General features: G+C 37.6%; 1 protein-coding gene across 3 annotated transcripts in view; it reads right to left on the bottom strand.

The window, feature by feature from the left end:
- PARP8 (poly(ADP-ribose) polymerase family member 8) overlaps positions 1-23,408 on the bottom strand; it is a 129,330-nt gene that overhangs the window by 37,746 nt on the left and 68,176 nt on the right. For all 3 annotated transcript variants that reach the window (XM_074931365.1, XM_074931364.1, XM_074931362.1), the window contains exons 4-11: positions 18,676-18,765; positions 17,331-17,401; positions 14,839-14,916; positions 10,384-10,478; positions 6,859-6,919; positions 5,713-5,803; positions 2,821-2,887; positions 989-1,114 (exon numbers count right to left, since the gene is read on the bottom strand). In XM_074931365.1, coding sequence (XP_074787466.1) covers positions 989-1,114; positions 2,821-2,887; positions 5,713-5,803; positions 6,859-6,919; positions 10,384-10,478; positions 14,839-14,916; positions 17,331-17,401; positions 18,676-18,765 — 679 coding nt within the window. The remainder of the gene's footprint in view (positions 1-988; positions 1,115-2,820; positions 2,888-5,712; positions 5,804-6,858; positions 6,920-10,383; positions 10,479-14,838; positions 14,917-17,330; positions 17,402-18,675; positions 18,766-23,408) is intronic.

Genomic DNA, 23,408 nt, shown 5'->3' with positions numbered 1-23,408 from the left:
GCTAGGAAATGGTGTGTGGCATGGTAAGGAATGGGTAAGCTTTCTACTTAAAACACCACCTTCCTCTTCTTCCTTTGAAAAGACAAATAATCTTTAGTCATCTTTGACATTACTCCCTTCTTCATTGTGAGTGATCACTGTACCCTCTCTCTTTTTTATACATGGAATTTAGAATAGCAAAATTTATCAAAAAGAAGGAATGTTCAAAGAACCATTCAACTCAAATTCACAGAAGAGGTGACCTGTCAATCCTTCATAAGCAGGAAAACATGCTAGAGTAGTCACATTCCTGAAAGAGGTAAAATCAGAACCTGATTTTACATGCACTTGTGAGTATGAGTAACTGGCGGAAGTCATAATGAATTCAAATCAACTATTAACAAACAAATTTTCTAATGCCTTTGTTCTTTGAAATTCTGTGCATGCATTTCAGGAGTGGTGAATAATAAACTACTTAAACTGGAGAGGGGTGGGTGCTCAGCAGCTCTAAAAATCAGCCTTTCATTAATGATCATTCTAATTTTAAAAAATAATACACACAGCTGTGGAAAGAACAGCTAGACAATCACATTATTTAAAATATAGACTTATTTAAATTTATAATATATTTATATTTATAATTTTTATATATTTATTTATATATAAATATATACTTATATTTATATTCTTGCTATTCAAGTAACAGTCAAATGTTACCAAGCTATAAAGACACAAATAGAGTTTTAATATAAAATTATTTCCAATTCTAGATGAAACATGCCTATTTCAGAGATCAGGGCACTGAAATGCTCTGCCTTCAAACAGTCTTAGAAGCTGCAGTAGTACCAAGTTCCCTTTTGATGTCATGCAAGGCAAGAACTGGAAACCCATGAGGTAAGATATAAAGAAAGCAATTATCTGTGGAGAAAAGTCAACATTTCACCTTGTGAAGTCTGCTATGGATTCTGAACAGGATATGGTGTTAACAGCTAATTTTCCTTGCTATTACCTGCGCAGTGTAGAAAAGATGTGCAGAGGGGATTTCACCTTTTTGTCAGACACCTTCCTATTGTGCGTACAATTAGATTTCTCTTTGCTGTTCTTCCATTGTTGTGTAACAAATGTCTGCATGATTCTGCAAATCAAGAAAGAAAAACAGATTTTCTTATACTAGCCAAAAGATACTTTAATATTAAATATCTGTTCACCATATAGGTGACATGATGCAATGTCCTCACTCTACAGGCTGAGTTTTTCTGTCATGTATGTCGACTGATCATTGGGTGACTCGGTTCCACAAAAAATGCTTTTTTTCCCCACATAAGACTGATTTATACAGAACTCTTATGGAGAGTACATTCTGTGTGAACAAGCACTGCAAGACTTATGCTAGTATGCCTCTCATGGAGATCTAGAGACAAACTGATTCAAAGGCATCCTATCCAACAATAGGCATTGTCTCTCCAGTGACTACAGAGATAGGATACGGCATCCATACTGCTCAAGTAGGAGCATATTCTCCCAAGGCACAAACATGAATGTAGGGGTGTCAAATATTACACTCCCCAAAGAGGGTTTACAGAGAGGACAGAGCCAGACATTTCCAGAAATGGACAGCAAAATGCAGAAGTCAAGTTGTGGCAAGGAAAGCTAAAAACCATAAAGGCTATAAAAAGAAGACATCGACAGGAAGAGTCGTTAAATAAAATAGGTTGCCCACAAAGGCTGGAGTTTCACAGCTTGGCTGTCTGAGACTCTGGGTGAACTAATCTAACTGAAGTTAGTGTTATTTGGGGCAGGAGGTTGCACTAGGTGACTTCCAAGCCAAATTGCTCTGTGACTCTAATCTAGCAGTGTGGGTCTTTGAGTGATAAATAGAAGCTGGTATGGACTTTATTGAAAATTTAGTGAATTTTCTAAGATTAATATCCTCTTGCCACAGACATGAGGGGCCAGGGGTTTCATGGGTTCATGGGTATTCTGACTTCTGCTCGGCTGTGAATTATGCAGCTATGAACTTGAAAACATTTTACAGACAGCTTTAGTAATTACCCAGTGCACAAATCAGAGATAGTGTAAGAACTGAAACGTTTTAAGAGACTGTTCATGTCTGGGGAGTGTTTCTTTTTTTTTTTCTTCAAAGTCATCTACCATAGAGATTTTAGTAACGTTGCTTCATTTGCAAGATTACAAAAATGCTGCATTGAATTCCTTTAAACACCAAATAGCAAAATATTTTTATTTTCTTAAGAGATTCTTAATGTTGTAATGGTCAGGTATTAAAATCTGTATTCTTGTCATTGTATTACACATACACAAGCATATGTAAAAAGATGACACAGCAAGACTGTTAAATCGAATTGTATCATGAATACATGAAACTGCTATTTTTTTCAATTATTCTTCCCTCTTTTCCTCAAAACACGATGGGCAAATTATGGTGGTACATCCTAGAGGCCACTATGAAAGTATAGGCCCCTTAGAGTATGCAATGATGCTCAAAAAGATTCCTAATTCAGAGGCTTCACCATCTAAGCAGAAACACGAGATTGAATACTCCTAGCTACAGTCTTTTGAACTTTTGAAGCTTACTTCCTAAATGCCAGGAAAGTGACAGAAAACCCTGACAGGGAACACAAATCAGTTTCTTCTCAACAATTGTCAAAACTGAACTTAAAGAGGTAACTTCTATTATTTTTTATTTAAAGAAAAACAAGTTCAAAACACTTTGATCCAACCAACCTGACAACCTGTGAATTTTATCCTACCTGACGTGTCCTGGGAACTAAAAAGTGTGTAATATTTGCCGAAAAACAGGGGTTTACACTTTTCCAGACTTACTTTTTTAGCTGATGTCCCAGCCCAAATCTTTCCTTAGTAGAGATCTGAAATACATCCACAGTTGGCACTATAGAAAGAGGAGATATTGTATATATATATGAACTTACAGCAATAACCAAGAACTCATATAAACCATATAAACCATATAAATCATATTTAAGGATCCTGTTCTATCTGGACCTTTACTATAGACAGTGCCATAGCAACAATGATGAAATTGAATTGAAAATTCAATTGAATTTAATTCTCCCAAATGTATCTTTTCCCATTAATTTGAATTACAAAAACGTGTCTTTGCTTTTTGTATTATACAAGTACTAGAGAGCAGCATCAGATTAAATGTATCTGGACTGGCAATTCATCTTGCATATTGTCTTAAATTTTTTTCCAAGTAAGTAGTCTTTACACACTACAGCTCCTGTGACTATGAAGAAAACTCAGAGTGGAATAAACTGAATTAATTAGTATCTGGATTTTCCTTCTGAGGGTGTTTTAGTACTAGATCCCCTGATATATGAATTCCAGTGGCCAAGGATTACCCTGAATTTTCCTCAAGATTGTCCTAACATTGGTATATCCATATTCATATGTCAAAAAATGGAAAGTGTATAGGGTGAAGGCTGGAAATTAGCTCCTGGTATTACTAAAATCCTTTAATAACATTTACTAGATAGAAGTGGCAGATGGAATCCAGCACTTGAGAGAACCTCATGTCCTCAAGGCAGGAAAACAGACAACACATATTACAAGCATAAACAGACTTTATACTTTGTGTTACATAAGATGGTAATGACTACTGTTAAATAAAAAATGAATAAACGCAAAAAATCTGGGGTTTGTTCAGATTTTATTACAAAAATTAAATCAGCACTTTAAAATCTATATTAATCTTATCATTCATAAAGTCAGATTTTATTCAGAATGTCAAAGTTTATCCTTTAATTTAGCTTTAATAAATAAAATTTTAAAATAAAATATAGTATATCTAACCTGGCTATCCAATTTTACTTACTTCAAAGCCCAGTAGATAAACTTTCTCAAATGTTATTATCAAAATAAAATCTCATATTTTAAAGACAAACTGATGATTTTTTTCAAGAGAGATGAATTATTTGATTAGGGGTGGCAATGTCTTTGGACTGTCAAATTTAGGACACATGGTAGGGGGGTAGTATTTTCAATGACAATCATCATACCTAGACCAGCAATCTTAAAATCTGACATCTAGACTACAACTGGTGTCTGATCTCTACAGCTAGAGGAGACAACCCGGCATCTCTAAAGGCTAATTCATCCTCATCTAAGACAGGTTTCTAAAGCACGTTGGAGAAAATGTGAAAAAATACAGTAACAAGATAAGCTATTAACTAGAAGAATGACCATCTAAAATCAGGATATTACACAGCTACAAGGTGGTACTAATACGCCATATTGTGCTGTGGAGTATACTGCATTTCTGTTTCTTTTATCAGTCAGCAGAAGATACTATAGGAGAACAAAAATGTAGCATAAAGTTGTGGCCCAGAAGTCTCAAAAAAACCCATATTTAAGGAGGAAGAGGAATTCACAGAGAAAGGGTCTTGTTAACACAAAAGATGGTGGATCTCATTGTCCTTTTCTAGTAAATGGAGAGACATAGCTGCAAGAGCAGCTGAGCTCATAAAATGCTCAGTATCAGCAAAGCACTTGTCTCTGGGCCTGGTCTTGCCTTTCTTGTTATCCAAGCACTCCCACAGGCAGCTGCATGACTGGGAACAAAGCTTCCCATTTTAACCTTGTCAGTGGTGCAGAAGATACCTTGTTGTTACTTCCCATTTCACTAGATCATTTCTTCAGGCTTCACCTTCTCTTATTTGCTACACTTTTTTGTTTTTTAAATTCCATTTTGATAGAAGCATTCTGGATACTAACACTGCTACCTGCTATAGCAAATACATACTTTAAGATCTGTGTATCTAGAAAGATTGAAGCAATAAAATAGACAAAAAGACCAAAGTCAAGCAAAAAAAAAAAAAAAAAAAAGTTTGATATAATGAAATGCTTATTTGAATGAACAGAATATAGCTTATAGCTAGCATCAGCAGGCAACATATCCTATAAAAAAATCTTATTGGGACAGATTTTGCTAAACATATTATGACTGGAAATATCTATTCATTTTCCAAAGGCGGAATTCTCCCACAGATACAAGCCTGAGCTGACAGCTTGTACTGGAAGCCTCCAAATCCGGGGAAGTTACTATCCATATTGCAACTCAGTTCTAACTTCCCACTGTAAAAATACATCTGAAGTTGCCTCTTGCACATGAATGTTTCCAGATCTTCAAAATCAGTTGATTCTTCAGGAGTCTGACCATTTTTACTCTCATGAGGAAGTTTTACCACTTAATAACTCATTCAGATCTAAAGATTCCCAGAGTTCACACAGCCATATAGAAATCAAAAGCTGAAAGGATATCATGGTCTGATTCTTCAAAGGTCTGTGGAAAAGGGCATATTAATGCTCTGCACAGGTCTGGTTATGTATACCTTATCAATGATATCTCATCTGTGTAGATGACACCTGATTTCCAAAATCAGGAAATCAGAAACTGTAGATCTTTATCCTTAACCCGCGTTCCTAGAGGAAGCAGTTGCATTTCAAAGGATGCCAGGAAAACAAGTTCTGAAAATCAACCTGTGAAAGTCTAAAATAGATGCCCATGTCATTACTGAGGGCCTAGCCATGCAAATATATATAAGCATAATTTCAAACCAGTAGGACTACTCTCAGTAGATCAAAACACATGCAGGGTCAAAGATTTGGCCTGTGAATGAGTATCTATAATCACCTAGTACATGGTTCAGACTGAGACACCACACAAGGCACATGAAGAATACACAGGTGACTAACCTGGACCATTTAAGTACTGTGTCAGTGAACAGTGCAACCGCACTATTATAGGCTCTGTGCGAATCACATCCCAAGCCACAGCAATCTCTTCCTAGTTCAAGATAAAAAGAATATGACACCATTAGCCATCATGAGAAACTGTCGCATTTTGCCATTCTACCTTAGGGTTGTTACAAACACCACCTATTTATTTACAGTGTTGTGGAATATCTACTCCGCTTTAAACTTGAGACTTAGAGCAAACTATTGCCTACTGCTGATGCCCCTAACAGAAGTGTTAGACTGCTTCCAGTTCCTGAGTATGCTCATTTAAACTGAGCGCAGGTTTATACACAACACTACATCTAAGTGCAGGCAGACACACTGACATCTATCAGGATATACTGCTTCAAAGCTGAGAAGCAAAGGAGCAAATAAAAATTAAAATGAAACTCATTCCATAACACAGGGCAAAGGAAACTTTTGCTCCTTATGACTGATTAAAATAATTCAAGGTATGATCAGATTTTCTTAAGTTTTATAAAAGCCCAAGAACAACTATATTATGTGCTGTGCTGACCTGAAAATATGACATCTGTGCAGAAGCTAATCGTGCCCCTAAAGGCACTAATTTGTGTTCTCTATCTAAAGGACAGGAAGTTACTGCACAGATGAGGTGAGGAAGTGTGGAGTTAGTGACAGCATAAGTGTTAGAGAAGCCATGCACCACTGTCCTATGTCTCCTTTGCCACACAAGCTTCTCCCTAATCAGCTGCAGATGTTGATCAGCACACAGGAGACCTCTAGCCAAGGTCTTCTTCCCTCCAGGGCTCTATGAAGTGCTTTCACCTAACTAATGTCAACAACAGCAAAAAAAAAAAAAAAGTATTTCATTTATATCAGTTAAAACATTTATCATTCACAAAGCGTGTTTGAAAGGAAATACACATGCAGTAAATAAAAGCCTGCAAAGCATTTTAACAATGTGATAATAAAAGGAAAAAAAGAAACCTTTCCACCGACTAGCAATCAATAATGTGACCGCCACTTGTGAATATCAAGTCTCCAAAAAAGGAAAGTCTCAGTGGTTGTCTAGAGAGTCTGATGTGTACCAGAATTAAATGGGTATTAATGTTCATTATGTAATTCTGTGATTAGATTACTTACATCAAGAAAGCTAACATCAATATGCAGATCAATATCTACATCATCAATGGCTCCATATTCCCTAAAAGGAAAGAATTACATTATGTTAGACCTTTTTAAGGTACTCCTCAGTCCAGGAGTACTTATATCAGGGATGATTTTATAAAGGATAAACTTGTATGTAAGAATGGTTATAAAATACACATTTACATAGATTGGATCAATATTCCTAGTGGGTGACCATCTGCTGCACTAAAAATTTCTTTCAGTGGATCTTGCTTAAACAGGCTAAATCTTTTTTTCTACTAATTCCCCCAAATTCTCTCTCCATTGCTGCAGTGTATTTTTGTCTGATGTATTGCACAAAGAAATCAAGGAAACAATAATGGTCACATGCTGCTCCTATTTATGACAAAAGAAAACCCTAGTTAATTTTCAAAAGTATTTCAGTTTAACAGCCAGTAACCTAAGGACAGGCTTGAGAGAAATCATTGAAGACAAACACAAGATAGCCTAGAGGGTGGCATATCATACCTGTGGGATTGCTTCATACGTTCTAGCAATTGTTTGTCAAAACATAAAGACTGCCCTGTAATTCGCTCAAGGCAATAGATACCTTATTTTATCTGTTATGTGTAGTAATGCTGGAATCCTCAAGGTTCAGATTTAACTTAACGCACATGGGAGCTTCATTGCCATCTGAAATCTTACATTTAAAGTGTGACTTTTCTGCCTCTTCTGACTCATTCTGATTGCTCTTCCCCAACACATTTGAAAACTTCTGAAAGATAGGCCTAAAAATTATTCATTTATACACCTAAATAAAAGATTTCTTTCCTTTTAATTTAAAATACTTAACTGGACAATACTGTAAAAGTGCAATCTCAATTTTTCACAGACTAGCTTCTAGCCACTAGGCTTTTTTCTTTACACTGCATTTATATGCTTGCTCTCACAGTGAATTCCACACTTTTTTATTAAACTAGACTAAGACAGTGCACAGCGCCAGTTGTGCATAAGTTGATAAGGTAATTTTGAAATACAAAAATATTTTTGTGAATGTAACTATCTCCTACCAAACTGGCCTCTCAGCCCATGGTAGGATCTAGGTAGCATTAGAAATGCTTTAACTTCCTGTGAAGTTTAGTGGATGGAAAATCTTCCATCAAGCCTCAGCATCCCAATGGTTCTCTCTGGTTGGGTCCAAAGTCTCCCTCTGGATCAGATGCATCCACACATGGCACACACAGAGCAGGTAAACAGCTGGCCAGGGCTGTGTTACCTGGAGACTTCCCAGCCATCCTGACTGCTGCTCCAGGGTCTGCTCACCCAGAGCTGTACAGGTACTTGCTTACCTCCTACAGCTCACTGAAGACCTGACTTCGAAACAGTGCAATTCTCCACCCACTGAATAGTTCAGCCACTATCCTACATATATCCTACAGTGGCCTCAGATTTTTTGTTACTTTTCCAGAAGATCCAAAGAACAAATTGTTATGAACTACAAAGTAATATCTATGAACACAGGCTGGTGTTGCTCACATGACAGATTCAAAAGGCTGTGAACAAGCATAATTTTATAAATTAAACAGAAACATAGTTGAACTAATGAAACACAGAAGTATTAGTGGAAGAAAGGATAGGATAAAAATAAGTTAACTGTGGAAAAGGCTTTTATGCTACTCCATTACCACCCTAGAAAATGGATTTTTGACATCATGCTAACTCTAGTTTTACTTCTGAATGTTGAATGGGAGAAAGAAATCATGCTATCACCCAGCACCTGCAGGTTATGATCTGCTGCCTAACATGGTTCCATGTGCAATGGTTCCATGGCTACAATGACTCTTGATTCTGAAGCTCCCAGAGGTCCTCTGTCCATCAATGCATAAACAATACAGATACTGAAAAGTTTGGATCAGTTGGACCAGAGGTCTTTCTCACAGCTTTAGTGGACAGATTTTAAACAGCAGTGGTGAAAAGCATGCAGGTATAGGCGTTTCACTTTTATATGTACAGTTGACTCTGTGACAGCAAGAGACTACTAAAAGAGGGTCAGCTGTCTAGGAAATATGCATCTTAGTGTGTGTCACTGTCAGACAGACCTCTCTCGACAGAGAAGTGGAGCTGCAGGAGAGGGATGAAACTGAATGCTTGATGCTGTTTTTCTCATTTCAAAGAATTTATAAGCATTTTCAAATGCAACAGAATGGAAGAAGCATTAAAGTTTTCCACATGCCAAGAGTAGCCACAGATGCCAATTTCTACTACAGTGAGCTCAAGGAGAGTACAATGCTTCCAATGAAACAGTTGATTCAATTAATTAGATGCATTAAAGTTTTTGAAAGGTTACACATCATGTTTCAATTTTAGGAGCCTGAGGGAGCCTATTACCAAGGTATGCTCAATTTCAGTTATCAGTTTGGCAACTAAACATTTATCTCATTAATTTCCTAAATCCATATACTACTATTTGGATTTCAATTCCCGAGGTTCTTGAAATGTAATGAAATTTCCACTTAATTTGAAAAGGTATACTACACCATCATTGTAGACATGCTCTCTCTTCTTAGACAAATACAACAGATCTTATTGTTTAGAGGTTAATGGAAAATGTTACGTGCAATATACATATGCCTAAGGTTATTATCTTCTTTGTATTTTATTACTTCCTTTGTACGACAACTTTGATATTTTCTTTGTAATACATCTGACAGTTGTTACATTTTGCCTACCTGTTATTTTTAAGAAATTATTAATATTACATAGACAGAAAATGAAGTTATAAAAGACCCGAAGTGTACTAAAAGTATCATACAGCTATGCCCTATGGAGGAATTATGCATGCTTATATACACCCAACAGAATTTTTGTGTAATTACTCTTTGCAATCCACCTCTGACTGAGGTTCCACCACTTCCCTGTGTGGGACAGACACCCACAATTAGAAAGCCTTCCTAAAGTCTAACAAAATTCTTGTTTGCTGCTAACACAGCTAGTTTCTTATTGTCTCTCTCATGATAATAGAGAACATTTGATTATTCCTCCAATCTGCATGGCTTTTTTTGAAGAACTGTTGTATGTCTTCTCCTTCTCTTTTTTCCAGATTAGACAAAACCAATTCCTTCAATCTTTCCCAAGGGAAAACGTTTACTAGATCTCTTATCATTCCTCTTGCTTACCCCCAGGGCAAGTGACAGAGTATGATAGAAAAGGAGTTTAACAAGGGTTTAGAGTAATGCTGAGTAGTAATTTTCAACAAAATGCATCAGCCTGATCAAATACTGGATGAACTGCAAAAGACAATGTTTTAGAACTGGCTTTCAGGGCTTGTTCTCGGCACAGCCAGTTGTATCAGTACTCAACCACAAAAAAAGAAAAAACAAAACCAGCATTACTGCTAGCCAGCAGTGCTCCTTCCTTTTGCCACACAATATGCAGTAATCACCACAAGAGAATTGTGCTTTGGTAGTCAGGGAAGGTCCGCAAGGAACTCAATCTCCAAAACATTAAAGGTTCCACAATAGTGAAAGGTCAATGACATACCTGAGAGATACTGCATTAGGTCCATAGATCTCTCTCACTGCTGTCAAATCAGCTTCCAGCTGTGGGTGCTTGTGAAGTTCTCCATCATAGCTAACCTACCACGGGAAAAAAATATCCTAGGAGTTCTTATTTATTTCATTACTGGCACCTGATCTAGGCTCTTGAAAGTTCCTCCTGCAAAACATGCTGCATAGATTCCTGAATGCCACGCTCAGAAAGGACACTGTTGGTAAGCTGAAGCACTCAGGTGGTCTAGCTCTGCTAAGCAAAGAGATTTATTTGCAAAGCAGGTACTTCTGCATCAAAATTTTTTGAGGGTCCCTCTCCTGTTTCCTTCTTTGCGGGAAGAGAAGTTGCAAAGACTCACCCCTCTGTCCTGTCTTGTCTTGGGGTTTGTTCTGGGACACTTGGACATTTTAAGACTGTTAAGCAGGAGAACCATGTCTCCCCAGTCATAACATCCCAGTCCAACCACTACAGGACAAAGGGTTGCTCCCTCTTGCTTGTTGTTACACTTCCATATATATTACACACAGAATGGCTAGGGCTCAATGAGCAAAGCATGAAAACTATTTTATACGCCAAGTGTCTCAGCATTTAGACATCATCTCAATTTTTTCAAACTCTACATGAAATATGGAAAAAGTTATGTTAGTGCTTACAATACAATGCAGAACTTGCGAGCTGGTTTGGTTGGTCTGTATGAAGTCAAAATAATTAATATCCTCCTGTCTTCTACAAGGACCAAAATACCTCTTTAGGCTTGTAAAAATCTATTCACGGTCTATTACTACCTTCTCATTAAGCAATACGCTCCTGATTTTGTGAACTTAATTCTACTTCTTTACAATAATTCCATGAAAGTCAGTGAACTCCCTAGATTTGGACAGATTCAGAAATGAGAGTAGGATCTGGCTTGTACCTTTGACAAATTCAGAGAGCAAAGCACAAGAGTGTAATTTATCCCTTTAGACATATATATATATTTCCTTATACAGGAATTCCTGAAGAGAATTCTTGCTATTGCAGAAATGTATCTATGGTTTGTCCATCCAAATCTGTAGGAGACTAGCACTGTGACACTTTCAGCTCTGACATCTAGAGATGTACTTTTCAAGCTAATTAAATAAATTTCAATAGAATTAAAATAATAATCACTTAATCGATTTTTACATGTGAAAATTAGCAAAGAATAATCTGATTAGACTTAGAATTCTTCAACTACAAGGCACAGAATTCATCAGCATAGCATGGGCATGTGTTTATCAGAGATATCAAAGATATTCATGATCAGAAGGGTATAAGCCAAATATCCCTCCCTTGATTTGGGCAGGCATGTCAGGACAATTTTCCAAGTAGAAGAAGAGCATGGGAAGAAAACCTTTATTATAATTTTTTTTTTTTTTTTTTTCCACTTTAGGTAGGAGCAAACCAATCCTTCTTACATGCTCATTACTCAAAGATGAATTCTTTAATGATGCATAAATAATTGCTGTCCTGCTTCCAAAAAGAGCACAGCAATCATTTCACAAATCATAGTGTGGTGTACTTGCCACCTTTGTCAGTCCTAAACCACATTTTTTTAATCAGTTTTATGTATCAATAATAGTTAAAACCAAAGGAAACACTATCCAGAACACTGAAAGGCTCAATTTAATATTTTCTGCAATTTATTCTCTGACAGTTAAGAGGTTATGAACTCAAAAAGAAAACAAACAAGTGTTTTGTCAAATTCTAAGAGCACAGTATGGTATTTTCCACCCCTGAATTAGTGCCACACATATACTGATGTATGCAGAGGAGACTGTCAGTTTTGTGTATCTGCATTTGTGAGCATGTTCTGTAACTGAAACACAAGAGAGAGGGAGAGAGAGCGCCAAAGGCAGTGGTATTACTGTTTCAATCTCCTGCTCTCATTTGCAAATGTAGAAGATAAAGATTCAAAGCAAGAATTAACCAAGAGTCCCAGAGAAAGTGAATAGAAAAGCTAAAAAATCTGATAACTTTGCTGTGTCTGAAACGTCTGTGTTTAGAAAGTCTCAGTTTTTAATCTGAGACCTGATTCAGATTATTTTGTCCCACATAATGACAGAAGGTTGCATTTTTAAAGGAGATTAAGCGATTTACAAACCTAAATCCCATTGAAAATCAATAGGGCTTAGGCTCTTGAATCACTTAGCTACTTTAAAGTATTTATCCATTAAATCCTTCGGGAGGATTACAAGGAGGTGCCTAGGAAGTGGATACAAACATTTTATTTATGACCAAAAGGTTGTATCTTGTTTTCACTGCCCACCAAATGCCATTTACCATCTTCCCTGGTCCTTGTTTCATCATCAGATGCTCTCTTGTCTTTCCAGCTGTAATTTCTTAGAAATGTTAAGAATTATCCACCTTTTCCAACTGTATTGGCACACAATTACACTACCATCTTTTCCCTCTAGTGGTTGAAGTCAATTTTTTTTTCCCATTTCTCTGTGGGCACAGGACACATTTGTCTCAAATGCAGCAGCTTGCCTTGCTTGTTCCCCACATATAGTCAATTATTTTGTCTCCCCAATACACCTGGTGCTCACCAGGTAGTAACTCCTACAATCACTTTATTTGAAAAAGGACTTTCTTTATCTCTTGATGGGCTTTGCTCATTACCTAATTTGCTATTTATTTTCTGAGTCACCAATATTTTCTTTAATTGTACAGATCTTCTTTAGAATTTTGTCTTTTTGACCACAAAATTTTAAATTTAAAATTTCCTTTTTTCTCTCATTACATATACTTTCTATGATGTCTTTGTTTATTCTCCTTATTTTGCTTTTTGAATATTCTGCACTCAAGACATTCACATCTGATATTTAATTTTTATTGCTGACATAATTACTTTTTTTTGCCAGTTATAATTCCTTCAATTAAATGTATTACCTAAAAAAAAAAAAAGTCAATGCAATATAATGTTGCCTTCAAATATAAGGCAACTAAATTCTAACCAGTACTGCCTACTACACAGCATTTTTACACCTTGAAAAATGATGCGGTGCTCTCTGTGTTCATATCTCATAGGAAGCATTAATATTTATTCATTCATTTGAACACTGGCAGGCATCCTTTACCAAACATACTAGCACTGATTCAAGAAATAAGCACTCCCAGCTGTTTGCTGCCTTTTCCTTCATGTTGAGGTTACTGCCCTTTCTGCGGAGTTGAAAAATGGAGCCAGTACACACAAACTTATCACTACAGGGCAAAAGCAGAAGATTTTTCCTCTCAGGCAGATTAAAATAAGGCATCGCTCTTTGCACTGAAGAATATGTACACAGTCCTGCCCAGTGCTCTGTGGGGCTGTAGGAGTCGGCGTCCCTGAAGGGAGGCAACTCCTGCAGTCATTTCTAAAGTGAACATGACACTGAAAATACATTCTTTCAATTCCAGTTTCAATAGCAGTTTTAATAGCTTTTCGGGGGTGTGCTTTTTTTTAGAGTAAAGCACCTCAACATGTTTTTGTGTTCAAATCCCACCATGCTGTTGGCTCTGCAAGATAAGAGGCTCGGCGATGTCCTTCTCATCAGCATCCCACGCTCTCTGTACCGACCCAACCGGCTGGCACTGCTGGCATGCTCCTGCAGCCTTGGCTCTGCACCCAGGGCACGGATGGCTTCAGCCTCAAGGATGAGGCAGTGACAACTTTCATAAACAGGAACTGTAATTCGTTAAAACGTCCATCGAAATAAACAGCTTTAATAACGTAAGTGAGGAATGATTCCTTTGGGGCAATAGTTAGACTAAAAGGTAAGAAAAAACTGAACAAAGAGACTAGCAGCGTGAAGTGCTCTATTGACATTGCAAAAGGAAAGGAGATGAAGAGATTTCATTTCCCAGTATATAAGAGAATGTAATAATAACTAATTCTGCTGAGGGAAATGCACAGAGCAGTACATTCATCTAAAAATATGCACCATTTTTCAAGGCAAGTATAACTGTAGAGCTCAGAAAAAGAATGGACTATTGCCTAGATCAAAACTGTGTTGTAATAACCATTTTTACCATTAAATTGCAGTGGTCTTGACTTTACAAAATGTTAGTCCTCCAGAAGGAAACAGATTTGGATCCAGACTGACTTCCCATATGTATCAATAACGGAAGAAGCTTTAAAGCATGAATATCTATTTCCTGCAAGTAAACAACTGGCTTTTATTTTCAAATGTTCTGAAAAGTACTGGCTTCTTCTAATTCTTACAGCTTTGCAAATGTAAACAAACTAATTATTTTACATTTGATATAATTACACAGTATAACATAATATTTCCACTATAAAATACTACGTATATATACACATAGCACTCTATCTGATGTTGAACAAATATAAGAAATTAATTACTGTCATAAATTTATAATGGAATGAATAACAAAGGTTTTCAAATATTAATTTCTCGAAACGTGTGCAAAAATTTCCTCTGTTACCTGTCCGCCATAATAAAATTCCTCAGAATCGTTATCTCCTTCAGAGTCTTCTTCAACTGTGCTGTTGTGCCGTGACTCCTTAATGGAAAAGCAGAGTTAACAGTGATACAAATGATATGCTGTCTTGCATTTATAGTTCTATTTATAGCTACAGGAATTACGCTTTTACAAATAAGCTCATAGCACCCTTTATTAAGAGATTTTTTGCTACCATTTTCCAAAAAAAGTATTAAGGGCCTGTTTTAAGAATAGTGAAATATCAGACAAAGCAAGCACCTACTAACTGGGCACGTAAAAACACCCTGAATATATGCTGTAGAGAGAATATTTTGCCTGGCTACAGACACAGTGGGCTATGTAAAAGAACTGAGGAATTCAGCAGACTATATGGGGATACTTCACTCTGTGCTTCTGCTAAACAATAGTAATTTACCTGCCAAGAGAGGTTCTAGACTGAATCAATTTGGTGTTCTAATGACCTAATAAAATTTTAATTTACTTTATTCTGGTAAATCAATTCCAATAATTTAAGAAAATAATTCAAGTTTGAGCATGGGATGTCTTAACTTCCTTTCTGTGAAAAACTGACGTGTTGCCAATTAATTATTATTTTTAACAGAAGTTCCAGCCTGTTGCCAGAAAAGTTCAAACTTAATTTTCTTACTAGCTCCATTCTGAGACTTTGAAAATTAAGGATTAGAAAGTAATATGCTTGCCCAAATAAAACCTGCTCTAAATAGGCTGCTCTGTGAATAATTGCACTCAAGTAAATAGAACTGATCCTGGTACAGACTGCAACTCAGCATGAGCTAAAGTGTTATATTCTGCTTCCCACCAATGGAACCTTTACTTATAATTATGTAATTGCTTGACAATATTAATTCTTGTTTCCCACAATCCATGTGTTATTACTAGGTCCTACGTTGACAAAAATCCCCTAAACCACACCTGCTAAAATCATAATTTTTCACTTCAACCTGAACATGATGTACTTATTGCTTATTTTGTATTTATGTCTGGCACAGAACTGCCATCATGAAAGAGAAATCAGATGTATGAATCAAAGAATAGAAGTTACCCCTAAATCCCATATATTCATAAATGTCAAATATACACTTATCGTCAGTTTCTATGGTCAGACATTCTAATCACATTTCCCTACCTTTGCCTCTAAATTCCTGCTCTATTCGTATACATATGACAAAAAATGTATTTCAGCCAATTTCACAACAATTTTCTCCAAGGCATAAAAATAATTTCTGCTTCTACTTCACTGAAAAGAAACAAAGTGACTTCAGTCTTCTTTGGTTTAGAATAACCTTAGCTCATGGGGAAGTCTGTGTTAAAACAGAATTCAACTGAATAAAAATTCAACGCAAAACAAAGAGAAATTAAATTCTCACATTAGAATAGTGACAAACCCATACTATCCTAATCAAGCCTCTGTCTAGCCAACAGAAATGGTCAGTGTTAGGATTTATTTTTCAGTATTTTCATATTTAAACACCTCGTTCAACTAAAAACAAAATAAAAGCTCAAACTCTGTCTAATAAAAGCTAACTGTATCTCAGGCTTTTAATCAAATCGGTAAATTCTTCCTGCACTTGATTTTTTCTAATGTTTACTGAAAAATGAGGCAGTAGAAGCAAAGTATTTCCAGCGCAGCTTTTTATATCAAATCAGGTTTCATCTGTTAACAAACCCAACCATACACACTAGCTTATCTGGGCATGCTTATCTCCCCTTTCCAGGATCAAATACAGATTGGAGCCTAAAATGCAGTCATCAAGAAATTCAGCAACCTGCCTTACCAAAGGTAGTGTTTAAGTCAAGCATCTGAATTCCTGATACAATGCTCAACTTCTTGCTTGAGGTAGGAGCCTACGTGTTATCTTCTTTGCACCCATAAGACTGTCAAGCCCTGTAGACTTCACATTTCTGCCACTTCCTTCTTGAATTAATGTCTCAGTGAAACTGGTCAGGGACCCATGACAGAGGCACAGCACAAATAGAACCGTAACTGAAGGCCTTAATACTCCAGACACTATTTATGGTGATCAGAGTCATGCAGAAGTCTAAAGCCTCCAGTGGGGCTGCTGTAGGCCACACAAAGAAGCAGTGAGCTAATAAATGGGATGTGGTCCTATGTGCAAGAGCAGGTTAAAAGGTAATGGCGTCATAGCCTACTTCTCCAGGAGAGCTGTATTTTTGGGGCAGACAGAGTCTATATACCACTGTTGAACAAAAAATTAAATAAATGTCAAAAACTTATTTCCTAGGATGGGAACATCCCTATGCCAGCTAAGTGATTCACTGGTTAACCCACACATGAAACCCAGAGAACTACAATTATCACCTAAAACGTGTAAACGTATACAGTTCATACAAGCATACTTTTGATAGGAAATCTATGGTAAACATTCATGTTTTATTATTTTCTGTTGTTTCTTAAAATAACTTCTGCTTAAAATAGGCATACAACAAATACATACTTCTCCATTCTCCCTTTGTAGTTTTGATTTTATGGATAAGCAGTAGTTGACATCACTGGTTTTTCTTAATTCTTAAAAGAAAAGGGAAAATAGGGAACATCTGTGAAAAATGTGAAATAATTTTGCATATGAAATACTTAAGGAACAAAAAGTTACAGATATGTAAAGCATCTAAGAGTTAACAGTACAACAGTCTAAAATTAAAAAGCCCCTACATCCCAGAACACTCATATTTTTAACTGTGAAATGAAACTCAGATGGTCTACCTAGGAGATTTGTTCTTCCCAATCTGTGATTTACAATTTAGTGTCATTCATTACTTTTGTATACCTTATGAAAGAATGAAAAATCAAAACCCCTTAGCAAAATTAAATCAGATCACCTTCTATACAAAACATAGGTTTTAATTCTATTTTAGATGACAGGCTTTATTTCTTTTTAAATTACAGAAATACTTGCAAGTAAAATCTATCAAAACTTCTGATTATAATGGCCAGTTTTTGTTTGGGTGCCACTGCACTGACTTCAGTAAAATTATTCTTGATTTACATTGATATAGATGAAATCAGAGACTGCATATCATATTGGTTTTTCAGTGGAATTCAAACTGATTCTGTGTTATGCAAAAAAAGCCCTAAAGCATTGTAATAATAATAAAAATACTGCAAAGTCAAGTGTTCCTATCTGAAGAACTGCCAGAATTAAGAACTGCTCTATGCAGTTTCTCCTGCAGCCTGAAATCATCAGGGAATTTGTCTGCTAATATCTAAAAAGTCTCTTCAGTGTATGCACAAATCTTTATTATATATTTTATAAATGTGCCTATATGTCTGAAAAGCATGCCCTTTCATGCATCAAATGCTTTCTGAAAGTATGGAAATAATTTCAAGTGAGAGGTTCCCAAAATCACTGGGAAAAAATTCTAATTTAGTGAAACAGCTGAACCCTTTTGTTTGACATTTCCTGAAATAATTCATCAGAGGTGATGGTAGTTACAGACTGTTTCATCCCCAGTGGTGAAGATTTGGTGAAATTCTAAGCCAGTGAGCATGAAAACTTATCATTGGGAAGTATTAAGCACCTCTAACTGTATTCAAAGAGACTTGCTTTAGCACAGACTGCAAGACATTAAAAGAGTAAAATACATTCTGCTTAGACAATCATGGTGATCCCCAAAAGAAATATTTTAATTTCTTCTATTCTGAAATGTAGGACAGTTTACTACAGCACAACTGTGAGAAACTGTAGAGTTGCACACATAACATATGTCCCTTCAAGTGAAGGTAACATCTTGTCTTTCCTTACAAAATATGAACGTGATACAACACTTGGAACATAAGATTACCTGTAGCGATTTGGTGAAAAATTACTGGAATCGGCTCTGTCGTAACTAACACGTCTTCATCATTATCGGAACTGGAAACATAAGTGTTATCTATGAAAGAAGAACACCCTGCATGGTGAAGTCCAGTTGTGCTCTGCCAGTTCTTTCCCACATTGCCCATCCCACCCTGCACCATAACAAACCGCTCCCCAGAAGGCTATGGAAGACAAGCATTATCATCTTCCTGGTGCTTTTTTTTCTCTTGAGATTGCTACAGAGAAAAATAGCAAAAGGATGGAAGAGTAAGATGCCAATTTTATACAAGCAGACCCCTGGAGTCTGATGTCATGGCTTTCGTGAACCACACCAAGTGCTGCTCTGAACCATCTCACAAGGCTTACGGGGGTTTGAGCAAACCTCTTCCAAAATGATGATTTGTTCTATGCTTTTTGTTATGCTTAACACTAAAACTCAAGCTACATCTGCTCTGCAGAGTGAAGGTTGCATTCAGAGCTGGGTGTTAATAGTCTGTTATGCAAAATACCTGTGCCTCATTTTGCCTAGTCACATAAAGGTTGTTTGAAGTATCTTCTAATCAGTGGATAACCTTTCTTGTGCCTGATCCAGGAAAAAAAATTAATTCCTCCCACTTCAAAAAAGTGTTAGGTGTGGATATGAGTATGGAAAGTCTATCCTGAATTTTCTCACAAAATCTAGGGATTAGGGATTAGGCTGGAAGGTGTTGGGTTTTTGGTCTGATCTCTTTTTTTTTTTTTTTTTTTTTTATGGCTTTCCAACTAAATGTTTAGGAACAATACAAGGAACAGCAAGTTTTTATGTAGTATCTGCAGAAGCTAATTTTGCATGAATTGCTGAACTGTCTATGAAAGTAATAATATTTTGTTTCCTACTGATCTGGGATGAATTGAAATTTATGTTCTAGAGGAGAAAGGCTGACAACTAAGATAATCACAGATAAAAAGCCAAATAAGAGAACTGCAACAAGTACTTGATTTATCATAATTCTGAACACTCTGGTCTTACATCAGCAAAGTGTGTGAACTCACATGTAATTTTAAGCGTGCTGCTGCAATCTCAAACCCTTTGACCACAGTGCTTCCAGTGAAATGTTAAAAGATGTTAATATTAATTGAGCAGTAAATTCAGTAATGTTATCCTTTTGTATTACAGAGGTTCTTAGCAGCCTGTATCAAGATGAAGCCCTGGTGCTGTCACCACTTTCTTGTACAGGTGTGCCACACTGCCTTTGCAAACTCGCAGCTGCACTGCTGAACACAGGCAGGCGTGTGGGGCTTTCCCAGACTGCTGTCTGTGAAACAGCCTTTCTGCCACATTCACACATATCTACCAAGTCTGACACTATCCCACACCTTCGCCTACTTCCACTCCCGCGCTGTCCCACGAGGTAATCTGAGGGATCTGCACTCAGCTCAACATACATACATTCCATGCAGGCAATTGCTGCAGGAGGCTGACACCACCTTTCCCTGGGCACTGCACTCCAGTGGGCACAGCAACCTGCTCCATCAGCTCAGTCTGCGTCTGCTGAGCTACGCGCTTGGCACGGGCATGTGTTTTAGAGCCACAGCACTATGCGAATAAAACAGGGTCCCTTTAGCCATCTGCCAGCATTCACTCCTTCTCCCACTTCTGTCTGTCAGCAGGACAGGCTGTGAGCTATGCCTCCAGCACAGCTGCATCGCACTCTTCTCTGCAACCCCCTGGCGTCTGTTTGCATGTTCCACCTTGCTGTCATCATTTCAGTGACAGCCAGCTGGATGGCTCTGGGCATACACAACACAGGCCCATTCCTTTACCAGGTTTGGGAGTGGGACTTACTGCTATAGAGTCAAATGAGCTGGAATAACAGAGGCCAGCATTTGGCTGTAAATATACCTAACACCATATACATGGAAGGCAGAAAGGAAATAAATGTGCTACAACTTATTGCTGTATGAAAAATTAGGAAAAACAACAATATGTGCTGTACAGAATAGACATTTACCAAGATATACATATACGGAAAAAAGGGCTGCACAGATTTTATAGATTTTATTTATATTTTTATGTCCATTGTCATTCTTTCTTGGCAGCTGGATAGTATGGTTTCCCCTGCCAAATTTTTGTTTTCTATCTGGCAGCCATTAGGGTTTTTTTCTCTCCTTCCATCAGTCTAATGAATCCTGAAATTAAGATACTGGTTTTGGTTTGCTTTCTTCAGCATCCACATTCTAACACACTACACCCAGGAACACCTCCAAGTGGAGGATGTAGAGCCTGGGCTTAGAGGAGCGATGCAGCAAACCACTTGCTGCCAAACTGGTTCTCTCCATCTCTGCTGCAATCTAATGAGGTCTAAGAAAAGGATGTTTCTGTTAACATGTGTGTAACCCATAAATCACTAGGATAAACAGCAGTTCTACAAGTTTATGGTAGCCAACGTGTATCTGAACATATATTCATTAGCAAAATGGTTGCTGCTGTAATGGTTCTCACTGGAGTCATGATCCACTCATATTAATGGGACTTTAGTCTACTCATTGGTGTTATATTCTGTAACTGCTCTTTAGGAGCATTCTTTTCCCCAGCTGTGTCAATGTTAAGAGAAAATGGTTACAGGAATATTTTGCTGGAACTGTTATTACCTGCCTCTAAAATTTTCAGTGATATTTTCACAATTTCAGTGATGTATATGTAACTTCAATACATTACTGTCTCAACACTCTTCCTGTTAAGTTCTTCAGTGTGCCTCTGTGAGCATATTTTAGCTTTCACTCATAATTATGAAACTTTCAAATACCTTCCATTATTGAAATTTGTCATGTCATATTACAGTTCCCATAGGTATGATTTAATGCTCAGCTGTTTGTAATCTTCTGATGCTTTATGAAGCAATTTAGCAATAGCTACACACTGTTATCAGTGCCAAAGAAGTGGTGATGCTGCATACATAACAGCAATGCAGGCAACTAGAGTATACGCATTACCAAAAGCTCTTCCTACAGTATCTAAAATTTACTTGTAGTGGTATCACTTTTGGCTGAATGAACATCATTTGTATAGTAACTTAATCTCTTCTATTTTCATATATTTATTGCATGCACTTGCAATTTATTTTAACAGCTGAATGTCCAAATGCAGAGCGGTGCTTAGTGTTGTTCTTCTGGGGCCAGTGTTGACACTGACGCTGTTTAACATCTTTTGGCAACATGAACAGCGGGACTGACTGCACCCTCAGCAAGTCTGCTGATGACACCAAGCTGTGTGGTGCGGTCAACACTCTGGAGGGAAGGGATGTGCCTTCCAGAGACAGGTTTGAGGTGGGCCTATGTGAACCTCATGAAGTTCAGCAAGGCCAAGTGCAAGGTCCTGAACATGGGTCAAGGCTATCCCAAGCACAAATACAAGCTGGGTCAAAAGTGGATTGAAAGCAGCCCTGAGAAAGAGTGGGGGGGTATTAGTGGGTGGAAAACTAGGTATGAACCAGCAATGTGTGCTCGCCACCCAGAAAGCCAACCCTATCCTGGGCTGCATCAAGAGAAGTGTGGCCAGCAGGTCGAGAGGAGAGAAGTGATTCTGCCCCTCTGCTCTGCTCTCTTAGGACCCCACATGGAGTCCTGCGTCCAGCTCTGGGGGCCCCAACATAAGGACACAGACCTGCTCAAGCAGTTTCAGAGGAGGCCACAACGATCAGGGGGCTGCAGCACCTTCCTCATGAGGACAGGCTGAGAGAGTTGGCGTTAGTCAGTTTGAAGAAGAAAAGGCTCCAGGGAGACCTTATAGGTCTGGGGAGGGACTTTTTACAAGGGAGTGTCGTGACAGCACAAGGGGTAATGAAAGAGTGTAACCGAAAGATTGTAGTTTTAGGTTAGACATAAGGAAGAAATTCTTTACTGTGAGGGTGGTGCCCTCAGGTTGCCCAGAGAAGCTGTGGCTGCCCCCTCCCTAAAGAAAGTGTTCAAGTTGGATGAGGCTTTGAGCAACCTGGTCTAGTGGAAGGTGTCTCTGCCCATGGCAGGGGGGTTGGAACTAGACGATATTTAAGATCTCTCCCGGTAAAAACCATTCTATGATTCTATGATGATCAACTCTAACAGCCTTCTCCTGGATTTCCAAATCTGTTCCACTGTGTATTACACACTCTTAATCTTCAGAGAATATAACTTTGGTATAGCTACACACTAATGGACTTAAACCTTGATCTGCAAAGATTTATCCTGTGAGAAATTTAGTTTGATGAGCACGTGCTGCTCTATCAACTAGTGACAATACTTGAAGATCACTTTCCAGTTGAGGACATCAGCACAGAGCTTCCCAGACTTGACACCATTGCACCTGACCCTGACATGTCCCTGAAACATCCCTTGAAATACCTGCTAGAGAAGAGAGCCACAGTTAGCAGTAATGTTAAGTTAGAGATTTATGACAAAGAAGAGACGAAGAATCTGTCTCACCAAGTCAAAATAAGTATTTTTAGGACCACAGCTGTAAAATGGCAAAGTCGTTATCATTCCTAACACATTAATCACCTCTTCATCACAAGGCAAACATACATCCTGCAAAAGCCTGAGATACAAATAAAATCAGGTCTTCCAGAGACTTGAAGGGTTAGATTTTAATCAGTAAACATATGCAGCTGGTTCACACCACACACACACACCCCCTGCCTCTCAAGTTAGCTGCAGTGTAAAATGTTCAAATTCTATCTGGCTTTAAAATATAGGGGATGATGG

The sequence above is a fragment of the Athene noctua genome, chromosome Z (genome assembly GCF_965140245.1).
Source record: "Athene noctua chromosome Z, bAthNoc1.hap1.1, whole genome shotgun sequence".
NCBI lineage: Eukaryota > Metazoa > Chordata > Aves > Strigiformes > Strigidae > Athene > Athene noctua.
This window is presented reverse-complemented; position numbering and strand designations above follow the sequence as displayed.